Source organism: Argopecten irradians, chromosome 12 (assembly GCF_041381155.1).
Source record: "Argopecten irradians isolate NY chromosome 12, Ai_NY, whole genome shotgun sequence".
Classification (NCBI taxonomy): Eukaryota; Metazoa; Mollusca; class Bivalvia; order Pectinida; family Pectinidae; genus Argopecten; species Argopecten irradians.
This window is the reverse complement of record NC_091145.1, coordinates 15,287,526-15,302,637: the sequence shown is the minus strand read 5'-3', so window position 1 is coordinate 15,302,637 and position 15,112 is coordinate 15,287,526. Positions and strand designations below refer to the sequence as shown.

The 15,112-nt window shown below is 35.6% G+C and overlaps 1 protein-coding gene across 2 annotated transcripts; it reads right to left on the bottom strand.

Moving 5' to 3' along the window:
• Nucleotides 1–274: 274 nt before the first annotated feature.
• Nucleotides 275–14,632, bottom strand: LOC138336450 (succinate-semialdehyde dehydrogenase, mitochondrial-like). Of its 2 annotated transcripts, none has more exons than XM_069285956.1 (13): nucleotides 14,497–14,632; nucleotides 10,429–10,630; nucleotides 9,872–9,993; nucleotides 9,349–9,432; nucleotides 7,670–7,783; nucleotides 7,572–7,628; nucleotides 6,535–6,651; nucleotides 5,663–5,806; nucleotides 5,052–5,195; nucleotides 4,191–4,349; nucleotides 3,094–3,257; nucleotides 2,526–2,584; nucleotides 275–1,792 (listed from the first exon to the last, which is right to left on the bottom strand). In XM_069285956.1, exons 1-13 carry the CDS (start codon nucleotides 14,557–14,559, stop codon nucleotides 1,587–1,589), a joined length of 1,635 nt encoding a protein of 544 aa, XP_069142057.1. In that variant the 5' UTR covers nucleotides 14,560–14,632; the 3' UTR covers nucleotides 275–1,586. The 2 variants fall into 2 exon arrangements, with proteins under 2 accessions (XP_069142057.1, XP_069142058.1); XM_069285957.1 differs by lacking the exon at nucleotides 14,497–14,632 and adding an exon at nucleotides 12,537–12,719.
• Between the last annotated feature and the right edge of the window lie 480 nt (nucleotides 14,633–15,112).

Sequence of the window (15,112 nt, the reverse complement as noted above, 5' to 3'; positions counted from 1 at the left end):
GTGGATTATTTAACCTTATCTGACATACACCGTCAGTCACAAAGCTCAGTGTCCATACATACTACTGGCTGCACTGGATAGCTGACGGACCTTAATTGAAAAATGACTACATAAAATCAATTTTATACTATTATCTTTTCATGTAACTTTTGAATTCAAGTTCGAGCTCTTTCATAAAATTATGTAAACATTAATTTGTATCTCACAAAAAGTTGTTTTTATATAGTAATCGTGGTTTTAATAGTAATTGTATATTAAAATACAAAAGTCGATGTGTTTATTAATTCTTTATTATAATTACTGGTTATCAAACTTAAACAGAGTAAAACTATAAATTTTAGCTATATATATACCGTAGCACTTGGCTAAGGGGCAAACCATACACACTGTAGAACATGCATATTAATAGCCAGTACTACTCCTACACGTGTATTATGAGGTCTTATTCCACCTGATTACATTTGGTGGTCACACGACGCAATGTTAAAAAGTATCTCATCGTGTAAACCTCTAACATTGTTAGAGTAATTTAAAACATGATCCACAAATTATACGTATCTTTAATTCACACCTTACAAAGTTGACATATATATACTTGGTACATAATAGTCTTTGTATGTCATCACAGAATTTTATATTCTTATTGCTAAATTGCAAGGTTTTCGAAGGTTATAAAGTAATTTCAAATGTTAAAAGTGTTATTTTGTATTTGTATATTACAGAGTTATCTGTCCATGCGTGTAGGTATTGATTGTGCATCATGTTTGCGATTGTAACATCATACTTTTCAGAGAATGCAACGTAAATTTAGCCCACAAATTAATGACGTCACAAGGGATACCTACACACAAGGGAGCTAACTCTGTAAAATGCAAAGATGGAATAAAATGGCATTTGATAGAAATTATTCACCCATCAGAGCTTTGAACTCTTCCACTCCTAATTGGTAGGATAGTTCATAATGAAATGTTGGAGATCAAGGAGGCAACAATTGGAGGAATATACTTCTTAGGAATGGCATCCTTTAAATTTAATTGACATGATGTAGCTGTGTGTATGAAATTTTCAATGAAAATGATATACAGGCGTGTAGAAGTTTTTCTTTCAAAACAACAATTCACATTGAATAATTCACACATACAATAACTTTACCTTGTATACATAATACTGCTTCTGCTAAAAACATAAACATCCATATATATTTTGAATTTGACATATGTAAAATTTCTTGGTATATGTACAGATGACCCTAGATAATCTGACCCCACAATCATGAAACAAACTTAGTTTAGACTTAGCCAATCACAAATGACCTTATGATCCTGGAGCTAGAACACTTGTGTTCCAAGCCATATCGTCCAGATTGCAAAATTTTGAGACTGCCCGATTCCATATACATCCGTTCCCTGCTATTTCCAGTAGAAATGTGAGTTTTCCAGACCATCTGTGTCTAGATAATCGGGGGTCTACTGTACTACAATCAAACAATCAAAACTTCACCCTTTCATAGGTTATGCTTTATACATCCAGCATGGTTTTATAATTACTATTCTAGTACGGTTACAAACGGCTTTATCATAAACATCCTATACTCCTCCCATACACACATATTTGAGATTGAGATATTCATTAATGCCATATTTGCTGCCCTCGCTACCAAGACCTGACTCCTTCCAGCCCCCAAATGGAGCCTCTGGAACAGAAACCAACCCCTCGTTGACCCCCACTAAGCCAGTCTCCAGCTTCTCTGCAACACGCCAGATCTGGGCGATATCTTGGGAGTAGAAATACCCTGCAAGAGGAAGAAGCCGTTGGTTACTGTTTTTCTGGATTTCATGTGCATCATGAGAGGAGAAAATGAAGCAGTTACAGATAAAGAGTTTGAACTTTGGACTCACCAAACACCAGACCAACTGTAACAATAGAGCTACATGGTCAATCATGGAAGTCAAAAGTGCAATATTGCTACATGTATATCATATCCAAAATCTGAGCATCATAAATGATGCAATTTACTCAGCATACAAAAAATCAACCTTTTCTGGCATCACAATCCAGTAATGGGTCATGTGACTTGTGATAGATATATAAACACATTAAAGATGCTCCACCGCCGACAAAGCATAAATGACATTCATCATTTGAACAATAATTGGTTTTTAATCGTATATATATGTCTAATTAATCAACACAAAAACTATAATAAAATAATTTATTTTGCCTTTGGTGCATGCACAATTAGTATTTCATTCCATATAGTGACACAGAATTTTTCGTGATGCAATTAATTATTTCTTTATATTTTTAACTTAAAGTAAAATTAGAAGCTCAAACTTTTCAATAGTGGTAATGGTGTAAAGTAAGTAACTTTTGTAACTGAAGAAAAATGCTAAATCGTCTGCTCCTGTTTTTGATAGTGAAAAAAATACCATTTGTCAGCGGTGAGGCATCTTTAAGTAATCCATTCTTATCTATCAGAGTTACTTCCCTTCATTTCAATCTGTTAGTAATGATAAACCACAAACCTGCCAGTCCTGATGATGTCACATTAGCTACGGCTACAGCTTCTTCTTCTGTTTTAAATCTAAATAGAAATTATCATACATATTATATATACCATACATAAACTGAGGGATCATCATTTGTGTTTTATTCTTATTTCTATGAAATTATCAAGGGATCACGAAGTTTACTGTACATAGTTCTAGACTGTTTAATTCTTTCCGTACTTTACATACTTTTCAGATTCTGTAGCAAAAGTTGTTATAAGTCTCACCCCGGAAAGTGTTTGAGAAAATGTCGGACACAATGTCCAGTTGTTGTGTGCTGTACTTTATTTAATTTAATATGCTAAGGTTTGAGCAATAATTTAAACTAACTTAGAAATCTTGATTCCAAATAAGTCCAAGATTGCATTATGCATTACCAGACACCAAGGGTAACCAACATAGGAAATTTGAGAGATCCCTCAAGTACTTTCTGAGAAAAGCAACAACAAGAATTGCTTGCAGATGGACAGACGGATTACAGACAAAGGTGATTTGAATCGATACAAATACCAAGACGAGAAAGAAACCTTTTCTATATGCTTACTTTAAGATAGGAGCAACAGGCCCGAAGGTCTCCTCAGTGGCACACCTCATTTCCCCAGTGACCTGAGAAAGAAGGGTTGGAAGGAAGAAGTTCCCGTCCAGTCGCTTACCTCCCCTGACCACCGTGGCCCCCTTACTTACAGCATCATCAACATGACTCTGGACCTAGGGAGTACAAAATATGGAACTCATACATCTAAATCATTTTCACTGAACACATTCTCGACCCTTAAAGGCCCACTACCTTTCCGAAACGGCTTTTAATTTTCAAAATGGGAATGTAAAACAAGATCGATAATTTTGTAGAGTCTTAACAATTATTAACTTACCGTTAATACTACATTTATCATCACATTCTGAACGATTTGATTAAAATAAATAAAATGTTTATTTTCATAACGCGGGTCGTATTATGTTTCCCACTGTCGTCCTAAATACCGCGCGGTAGTTGACTATCACTGCGCCAGACGGCAAAACAGCGAATGGACTCTCCACTGTTTTCATATATTACGCAGGAAATCTTGCATATGTTTGGTGTCGTAACCTTATTTTAGGTCATCAGTATGCATTTTCTGATGTTATTAATGTTTTTTAAGAAACCTTTATATTTTGCTCCGGAAAGGTAATGGGCCTTTAATGTTTGCTGTTGATTGCATATACCGCTTAGAACATGAGAGCCAAAATTTATACAAACTCTGTTCCCCTCCCCCCAAGGATGTTTCTGGCCAAATTTGGTTACATTCCATGCAGAACTCTATGACTAGTAGCAATTTAAATAATTTACCTCTATTTCCCTTATTGGGCACCAAACCTCCTGCCCACAGGGGGTCATATCCAAAATTTATACAAACTCTGTTCCCCTTCCCCCAAGGATGTTCCTGGCCAAATTTGGTTACATTCCATGCAGAATTCTATGACTAGTAGTGATTTAAAGGATTTATCTCTATTTTCCCTATTGGCCCCACCCCTCCTGCCCCGGAGGGTCAGAGCAAATATGGGAAATAGAGGTAAATCCTTTAAATCGCTACTAGTCAAAGAGTTCTGCATAAAATGCAACCAAATTTGACCAGGAACATCCTTCTAAATCATGACCTTCACCTTATCTACAGCTTTGCTGTTTATAAGAGGACCTTGTGTCGTCCCTGCGGCGAAGCCGTCTCCGACTTTGAGTTCTTTATCCATGGTTTCAGCTACTGCCTGTACAAACTTGTCGTAGATTCCCTCCTGCACAAGGATCCTGTTGGCACACACACAAGTCTACAAATGACAGAAAAGTCAATAAACTTTGATCTTTTGATGAGCACATTTAAAACTACATCTTTAATTTACACCTTCTATAACATTATCTAATTTTAGGATTAGGTGAGAGACACAAAATCAGCAGCATAGCTTAGGAATATACCTTGAAATGATGGTTTAATAAATTTCATTAGGTTCATTGCCATTCACATATGACAATGATTTCTCAAAACAAAAGTGCAAACTTAAGTTAACTTCAAGGTTTTCTTGATCCTTACATATTTATAACTTTGTATATGTGAACAATTTTGACTTTAGTTTGTTGCAAGTACACCTGACTTACCTGACTTAACTTGACTCACCAGAACACCCAGCTTAACTTGACTCACCAGAACACCCGACTTAACTTACCTGACTAGAATATCTTACTTAACTTTCCTCATCAGAACACCTTACTTAACTTTCCTTATCAGAACATCTGACTTACCTGACCAGAATACCTGACTTACCTGGCCAAACCACCAGGCTTACCTGACCAGAACATCTGACTTACCTGACCAGAACACCTGACTTACCTGGCCAGAACATCTGACCAAACCACCAGGCTTACCTGACCAGAACATCTGACTTACCTGACCAGAACACCTGACTTACCTGGCCAGAACATCTGACTTACCTGACCAGAACACCTGACTTACCTGACAAGAACACCTGACTTACCTGACCAGAACACCTGAATTTGCAGCCCATCAAGCCTTTCACAGCTGCCCCAATATCAGCACTGTTGAACACGATGAATGGGGCATTACCTCCAAGTTCTAGTGAAACTTTCTTTACAGTAGAGGCAGACTGCTCCAGCAGAATCTGTGCAAAATTGTAAACATAAAATATGTATTGATGCAAAAGCAAACAGTCTATACCTTATTAGTTCTTCATAAATCAAATTTTCAAGATGACATGCAAGACATATTTTTATAGATATAGATAAGTAACAAAATATTAGATATGAATTAAGCCAGTCATGAAAATTTCAAATAAGAATAAACTGATAATGAATAAATAGATAAATAGGAATACAAGCCATTAATAAATAATTAGAAATGAATTATCCAGTTAATGAATGACTAGATGTGATTTACAATGTAGTTACTATCAAATGTGGAAATATATATTCAAAAGTGTTTATTATTTTTTACATGTTAACAATTCCCAATGTTGTTATTTTCGGAATGAAATTCCTTAAAACTTGTAGTAAAATAGTGTACATACATTTCTAACGTTTGTACATACCTTTCCAACGTGTGTACATACTTTCCGACCTGTGTACTTACCTTTCCTACGTTTGTGGATCCAGTAAATGAGATCTTCATCACTAGGGGATGTTTACACAGTGTTTTTCCTACTGCAGCAGCATGGTCCCGGGATGAGGTGACGACATTCAGGACACCGGGAGGGAGGCCAGCCTGGGATGCTAGCTACACAAATATATACAGTTATCATCAACAAAATTGGCTGAGTAACTAAGATATTCCAATATATGACCACAAGATCTTACACTTCTGGGTCATGAGTTCAAATCTCATGTCGGGCAATTACTAGATATTAACTTCTTGGTATACATGTACCATCTTTTTTCCATTACCTAAACTTGACATATGACCCTGGCTGTTAATAGGACAAACTAATCATACCAAACTTTACAAATCTATACTCAATACATATGTATGATGCTGTGTTTAAAAACATACCTTGGTATTACAAAAGATTTTTGATAAAGAAGAGTTTGCTTCGATTATGTTTCATAATAACCTATTAATTAATCAACAACTTGAGTAATTCAAGGTCAGTTTGCTTGATGATGAAAGCCACAGGTCCCATAGAAAACCCACTAACCTACAGTAAGTATCTAACAATTGGTCCTTATAGACATTGAACTAACAACCAAACACATGTAAAGGTGGAACACCTTAATCATTTTGATGATTTCATAAAAATATTACCAGTACTTTGAATTACCGTTAGATGAGCGTATTAAAGTGTAAAATATGTGTACAAGTTTGTATTACTTTGATAATGTATGTAGACAAACGAATCCTTGTTTTAAAGTAGATACTAATTAATGACATCTTTTTTTTGATAAAATATTTGGAAATTTGAAATTGACCAATAACTATTCTGGCTTTAGGACGTATCTTGTACAAACCTCACACAGGGCGAGAGCAGAGAAGGGCGTGTCCTCTGCTGGTTTAAGTACCACCGTACAGCCAGCGGCGATGGCTGCACAAGCCTTCCTAGTTATCATAGCATTGGGGAAGTTCCACTACAATTAAAACATGATAATGCTAAAAAAAGTAGTTAAATTACAATCTAGAAAGTTATAACTCAAGAATTAAATGAACTTGAACTATTTTTCTTACATCACCTTAGCTGCAATATTGTAGCTCAAAAGACTTTTAGACAGAAAATGGTGTCATCTTTAGAGCTACAATTGGTACGTATTACTGCTAATGGAGCAAAGTAATGATCATGCAAATCATTATAAAAATATTTGTTTGCATTTTATAGTACTTTTTTATATCACTTACCTACAAGGTAATAAAACTAAACTGTTAAAAATATCACAGTAGTTTTTTAAATATGCACAATAAAGGTCTTTCTGGAGGGAATTTATACGGCAAGACTACTAATTGTGGACTTGACGTCTGTGAGCGGTATGGTAGATATCAAGAAGGTTCCTTATGTTTGTTTAAGACAAAAATGATATATAAATGCACGTATATGCATAAAATAATTGAAACCTACAAAAAAGTATAGAAAATTGTGCCCGAGTGATTTTCGGAGGCAGTGCTTCACTAAGACACCTTGGGACCATTTTGTACCCCGCTGAAAGGTATAGTAAGCCGGGTACGCATATTCATTCTAACATCACTTATGAGCTATATACATAGTGATATTCCGTCTTTGCATATTAAAGAGTTAGCTCCCTCATGGGTAGGTATCATTTGTTACATCATTACTTTGGGAGCGCAATTTAAATTGTTTTCTCCAAAAAGTATGACGCTATGCTCCAAAACACATGACGTCACAATCAATACCTACCGACAAGGGTAGATAACTCTGTAATATGCAAATACAGAATACTTTAAATGACTGAAGATACCAAGGAAACTTTTAATCACTTGATAATCAACATTGATATATATTTATTCAATGACACCTTTTCATCAACTTGTATCTTACCGGTGTGATCATCCCAGCGACTCCCAGGGGTTGTTTAAGGACCAGGACACGGCGTGAGCGACTCCCAGGGGTTGTTTAAGGACCAGGACACGGCGTGATTTTACTGGAGAAGGAATGATATCACCATAAACCCTACGTGCTTCCTCAGCAAACCATTCCATGAAAGCTGTTCCATAGGCCACTTCACCAGCTGCTTCAGCCAGGGGTTTTCCCTAAAATTTTATATGTCAGGGTCATAGATCCTTAGTCATACCAATACAATGTCAAGGTCAAAGGACCATCTTTTATCATGTGAATAAAAATTCAAGTTCAGAGGACAATCCTCAATCAAAATAATACAATGTCAAGGTCTGAAGTCCACCAATGCATTGTCAAGGTCAGAGTACCATCTTTTATCATACGAATACAATGTCAAGGTCTGAAGTCCATCCTTAATCACACCAATACAATGTCAAGGTCAGAGGACCATCTTTTATCATACCAATACAATGTCAAGGTCAGAGGACCAGCCTTTATCATACCAATACAATGTCAAGGTCAGAGGACCAGCCTTTATCATACCAATACAATGTTAAGGTTAGAGGACCAGCCTTAATCATACCAATACAATGTCAAGGTCAGGGGACCAGCCTTAATCACACCAATACAATGTCAAGGTTAGAGGACTACCCTTAATCAAACCAATACAATGTAAAGGTCAGAGGACTACCCTTAATCAAACCAATACAATGTCAAGGTCAGAGGACTACCCTTAATCAAACCAATACAATGTCAAGGTCAGAGGACTACCTTAATCAAACCAATACAATGTCAAGGTCAGAGGACTACCTTAATCATACCAATACAATGTCAAGGTCAGAGGGCTACCCTTACCGTAATCAAACCAATACAATGTCAAGGTCAGAGGACTACCCTTAATCATACCAATACCATGTCAAGGTCAGAAGTCCATCCTTAATCACATCAATACAATGTCAAGGTCAGAGGACCAGTCTTAATCAAACCAATACAATGTCAAGGTCAGAGGACTACCCTTAATCATACCAATACAATGTCAAGGTCAGAAGTCCATCCTTAATCACACCAATACAATGTCAAGGTCAGAGGACTACCCTTAATCATACCAATACAATTTCAAGGTCAGAGGACCACCCTCAATCAAACCAATACAATGTCAAGGTCAAAAGACTACCCTTAATCATACCAATACAATTTCAAGGTCAGAGGACCACCCTCAATCAAACCAATACAATGTCAAGGTCAAAAGACTACCCTTAATCATACCAATACAATTTCAAGGTCAGAGGACCACCCTCAATCTTACCAATGCAATGTCAAGGTCATGGCTCCCCTTAATAATTACAATACAATTTTGAAGTTAGGGGAATACCTTTAATACATGTAAAGGTCACAGACTTTATAATATTTATATTACAGTGAACCTTCAATAATCTGAACGCCTGCATCCCCCACCCCAACTGTCCAGATTGTTAATTTTCCTGACTGCCAAATTCTGTTTGCTTAGTAAACCATCTTGGTTATTTACGTCTGTCATTAATTGTAAAAGTTATCAGTCAGGCTGGTAATAGCAAGATGATATAGCATTGATAATAATGACAAAGAAAATTAAGTCAATTTCTATGACAAATGAAGACATAACGAAGTGTAAAACAATATACTGGTAGGTGTTGATTCAGAGTGTTCATATGTTTACAATGAGCTCAGACATCAGAGTTTAAACCTACTAACTTATAAATAAATAATGGTTAAAGCTTACCATTTCAGCTGTAAGGAGCTTTGCTAGCTCGTCTTTATGTTGTGTACATAATTCTGCCCACTTTCTTAGAATAATGCTCCTTTCCTTGAAGCAGATTAAGAAAAATGTGGTAGATGGAAAATTCATGCTGGTATATATACACATACAATATAATCACTCTGGATGTTTTCTGGCAACAAAATGAGTATGACAAAGTCCATAGGAACAGAATTCATTACAATACTAAACGCTTAAGGGAGATAATTTGCAAAAAACACCCACCTTTATTGTGCTGAAATTGATAATTTGGCAAAATGATGATTTTTTTTGTATGATAGAACTCAGGGTATATCAATTCCGTCTTTGCATTTTTCAGAATTAGTTCCTTGTGTGTAGGTATTAATTATTACGTCTTTATTTTGTGAGCCCAATTCACAACATTTTCGCCGAAAATATGACGTTATGTTGCAAACACATGACGTCACAATCAATACCTACCCCCAAAGGCAGATAACTCTGTAATATGCAAATACTAAATACAAACCTTTGCTGTAGTTTCCTTCCAGGACTGAAACGCCTTGTAGGCCACCTTAATGGCCTCTTCAGTGTCAGTAGCGTCCATGTCAGGGACACTACCTACCACCCCTCCTGTTGATGGATTCACCACTGAAACAAAAGGATCATTACACCTATAAAGAACAATTAAGTTATAACAAACAATTAACAATCATTAAACAGTTATAATGAACCTCCGGACACCAACAAATTAAATACTTCATAAGATCAGTTCATTGTTTATAAAATCCAAACATCTTAGAGGAACCTTGACAGGAAATATAAAATATGTTGTAACCATGCATGCAAACAAATTTGTTCTAAATGTATTTGTTTTAAACAAAAATACAAGATATATATATACCCCTCCGGTATACATTATTCATACTTAAAAATCGGCCTTTTACAATGTTAAACATATTGTACATGTATTGCATTATAACTTCTATGATGCAAAAAAAAAAGTGTGGTACAGTTTCTGAGGTACACAGAAGTACACCTGTAGCTATCATCCTAAATGTTATTTTTGAGCTATTGACAAGTTACCTTGAAATGTTTTAGATGACGCAGCAGACACCCATTTCCCATCTACAAAGGCATTTTCGTGTATGAATGAACTTGCGTTCCTGGTAACACCTGCTGCTGAGGCTGGTACCCTGTCCATCCTGGTCTTTCTTAGTGTAAATACAGCAATTTGGTGACGATGTAGATGAATGACTGAATTAAAAAGCCTCCTACTCATCAAAGACTGAAAATAAATGATAGAAATTAATATCAAATGTAGCAAATCAAGCATATTTATTTACAGGTAGGTAACTTCTCAAAACCATAAAATAAATAACTTTGGTCCAGTTTCATCAACTTTCCTTAACTTAAAATTTTCTATAGAAAAGTATCACTGAAGTCAATGAAAAGATCTTAAAGACACTCCAACGTCGCATTAATCAAATGCGGAATCAGTACTTCATTCTATACAGGACATAGTGCCACGGGTTTTTTTTATTATTTTTAATATTTTTATCATGAAGTAAAATTAGAAGCTTAAACTTTTCAATAGTGGCAATGGTGTAAAGTAAGTAAATTCTGTAATTGAAGAAAAGTCTTGATTCCTCTGCTCCTGTTTTTGATAGGAAAAAATTACCATTTGTCAGCGTTGGAGCATCTTTAAGTTAAGGAACTTTCCTATGAAGAATTTTAAGTTGATTAATTAGGTATTCCTCAAAGTTAGAATTTTGATGAATGTGGAGTCCGATAAAATAATAAAATACAGAGTTACTTAAATAAATAGTTACACAGGTAAATGGCAGAAGCAAAATCATAAAAAAAGTCCAGAGTTACTTAAATAAATAGTTACACTGGTAAATGGCAGAAGCAAAATCATAATAAAGTCTGAAGTTACTTAGATAAAAAGTTACATAGAGTTCAGAAATGGCAGAAGCAAAATCATAATAAAGTCAGAGTTACTTAAATAAATAGTTACACAGTAAATGGTCAAATGTCCAGAGTTAAAATAAATAGTTACACTGTAAATTACTTTTTTTTCCACTGATGTGAATTCATGTTAAGATAGTATTAGGTTCCTGTTGTAACAATAAACAATGTGTACACTATTTGTAGCATTCCACAAATTGACAGCACAGGACCTTGCGAGTAGGTCACAACCAACACAACTAATTGAACTAACGCAAGAAATATTTTATTTCTGATAACTCAATTATTAAATTTTAATGCACACAAAGACTGAATACGTAGTTCCCCACCTTATCATGACATTCACAAGGTCTTATTTAAACTTACATATTCAATGTGGCTATGACACAAATAATTGATGTTAAAAAATACAAAAGTGTATATTATACATGTGTCCCCTTACAGAAACATATTTTCGTATGCAAATGACTTTGCCGCACACACTTACCGCACCATAGCCACATACACTTGCAGCAACAAAGCCACACATAGTTGCAGCAATATTGCTGCAATACATATTTTCGTATGCAAATTAGTTTGCCACACACACTTGCCCTACCAAAGCAGCAGACACTTGCCGCACCAAAACAGCACACACTTGCCACATCAAAGCTGTACATAGTTGTGGCATCATGGCCGTTACTATTCCTGGTCTATTTTTAAACAAGTAAGATATTAATATAAAAGTTTGAAGGAGGGAGGAGTGTAGCCGGATTGGACTGGGTCGATCATCGGTGACCAGGTAGCTCAGTGGGTAGAGCACTAGGCTAGTGTTCGGAGGGTCCCGGGTTCGAATCCTGGGTCTGGCTGCTACATTTTTTCCTCTCCTGTTAGATTTAGTTGGTCTTATCATCATGCAGCTAAGGTCAATTAATGACTCACTGTATTCCTATGTGATGCGTGTATGAATAAGACATTTACTAAGACCTGTCACACATAACTTCTAGATAAATATATATCTATTTTTACGTGTGAATTAACACATGAAGAAGAACAGAAATTAATCAATCTTCATTAAAATGCTAAAAATGAAACATTTAATTTATGCTAATTTAACGTTTACATGAAATTCTGCAATCAGCAATTTCCAATCGAATTGACCAAGCATATCTGTATGTACAGCATCAGTCTATTTCTACTTTCAGTTTCATTACGTATTGTCCCTCTATATCTGTGATACGCACCATTGCTATGCTGAATTCTTACGCCTGCAAGACCTCCTCTTCATAAATCTGACATATCATTTACGTGAAGGACACTTGCCGAATCTACCTCATTACATATTGACAAAATATAACATTTAATCTGTCTGTCATTGGTCTGCATGTGACAGGATATTAAAAACTCAACACATTTAGAGTGACTTCCCCTGGGACAGGAAGTTAGCAGATATAATGAGGCCCTGAGAGGGGTACTGGATCAGCAAGAAGCTCGAGTTGTGGGACATCATGGGGCATTCCCTATATATTCTATGTATTTTCCCTTTTTCTTTGAATTTTCCTGATCTAATGTATTGATAGATTTTCTCCAAATTTTGCATACATAAATAATTGTCTATGTATGTAATTTCAGAGATTTAAATATAATACAATAATATACTATTTAAAATCTCTGGTACTTTCAACTCATAATATTTGCATAATCCTTTACATATGTTCGTACGTATATGTACTGTACCTTTTGAGAAAACGGGTTTTGTTAGCAAGCAAAACTTTTTCGTTCCCATTTTGGTAAGAGTTTAAGCAGTGCACAAAAACAATGGTATTTTGAAAATGAAACATCGGGAATTTTTGCAAATATTATGAGCTGAAAGTGTAGACAGCTCTCTGTATACTGTAAGTATGCCAAATTTGGTGAAAATCTATCAATAAATGAGATCAGGAAAATTTAATCAAAAAAAAAAGTAAAATTACATTATGTACATAAAAGATATTGGGGAAAAATCAACAGCGACGAAAATACGTACTTTGCCATGTCTGTACGTCTTTGGGATCATGCACAATCGGACGAGCCTTTCTGCATTTTAAATTGTCATTTTTTACGGAAATATATATATATATATATGCTCATATAGAAAAAAATCAGGATAACCAAAGTATTTTATTTAGCAACCGACACTTCACAGATGCATATATCACAGGGACCTGAGAATGAGTTACAGTTTATATCAATTTTTGCACCCACCAGAGTGCCCAGACCAGACCAGATGTTTTATGTGGGTCTAGATAAAAAATGCCTAAGCATATGGCCGCCAAAAAAATCGATCCACCGATCGAGCTCACCCATACCATCCTCGTGGACACCATAGCACCCGATCTAGAAAATAAAATGTTCTATCGAACGTATCCATGACATCGATTGTTTTGCGTGTATTTAGAGGTGCCTTTTCCACATAAACCTTAAATCAAACCTTACATTTACAAATATGGTAAGCTAAAAGAAAGCATTGATTGATCTTTATAATTTCTGTCACCTGTTTATACAAAGAAATCATTAAAGATGCTCTAACGCCAACGGAGCATAAACTATACACATCATTTGAACAATAACTGCTGGGTTTTTTTCATCTTTTTTTCATCTAAAAGTCACATAAGAAGCACAAACTTTACAATGATGGTAACAGTATAAAGTTAGTATTTAAAATATTTTTTTGCAAACGAAGAAAAACACTAATTCGTCTGCTCCTGTTTTTGATTGAGAAATATATCATTTGTCACCGGTGAAGCATCTTTAAAGCAGGGATAGTTTTTTAGACCCTATGCAAAAAAGAAACAATTTTGTTTTTGGCAAAAATGAATCTTATTGATCTCACAATTATTTTTTTACACTTAATGTTTTAACAATTTGATGCCGTATTTCCAAGGAAATAGCTAGTGCATGACGCCTCCTTTTATTACCACAAATGTATGCGTGACACTAATGTAAAATAAAATTTAGTGATCTACAAGTGTCACATGTGTACCCACAGTGTGTAACCAAAGATAAAGGCAAACACGGATTGCTCATCACAGCGCCATGTTAGCTTAGGCCTAGATAATGAACTTAATATAATCGTGATTTCTTAGCGTACATTAAATCTATGCCATCAACTGCAATGAAAAAGAATATTCGGCCAATTCCGCGGTACATTATTGTAGGTCTTACCTGTTCTCCGTGTAGAACAAGAAATGATGACCTTAGCAGATGTCGACAAATTGTTTGGTTCATGTGAAGATAAGCTTTCTTATCCTTAATACACACAAGGACGCACTTGGTACACGTATAATCACATAGATGTATTCAGGTAAACTCAAGGACAACGGACCGGGAGGCTATAACGGACAGTCATGTGTCCACTTATTCTTCAATTTTGTTTACGGGTTTATTAAAAATATTTCTCGTTGATCACATTGTTAACCGCCCCCCCCCCCCCCCTTTGCTTGGCATTTTCACATAATTTATTCAGACAGACAGATTGTCCATGGAAAAAAATCACTGACCTACGGTCATGATGTCGGGCTTCAAACTCGCGACCTTAGTGACATAAGTATATCACAAGGAACTGGCACGAGATTTTTAACCAACGGTATACATATATACTATACTACATAAAAAATAAAACTCAACGACCTTCCTCTAGTACTTCATGATGGCTCTTTAGGAATATTATAAGACTCTTTCATATGTGAATATGAAGGATAGGGATATTCTACCCGAGGGTCACAAAATGTAGTAGGTAAAACCCGAGGCTTGCCGAGGGTTTTGCAACATTTTGTGATCC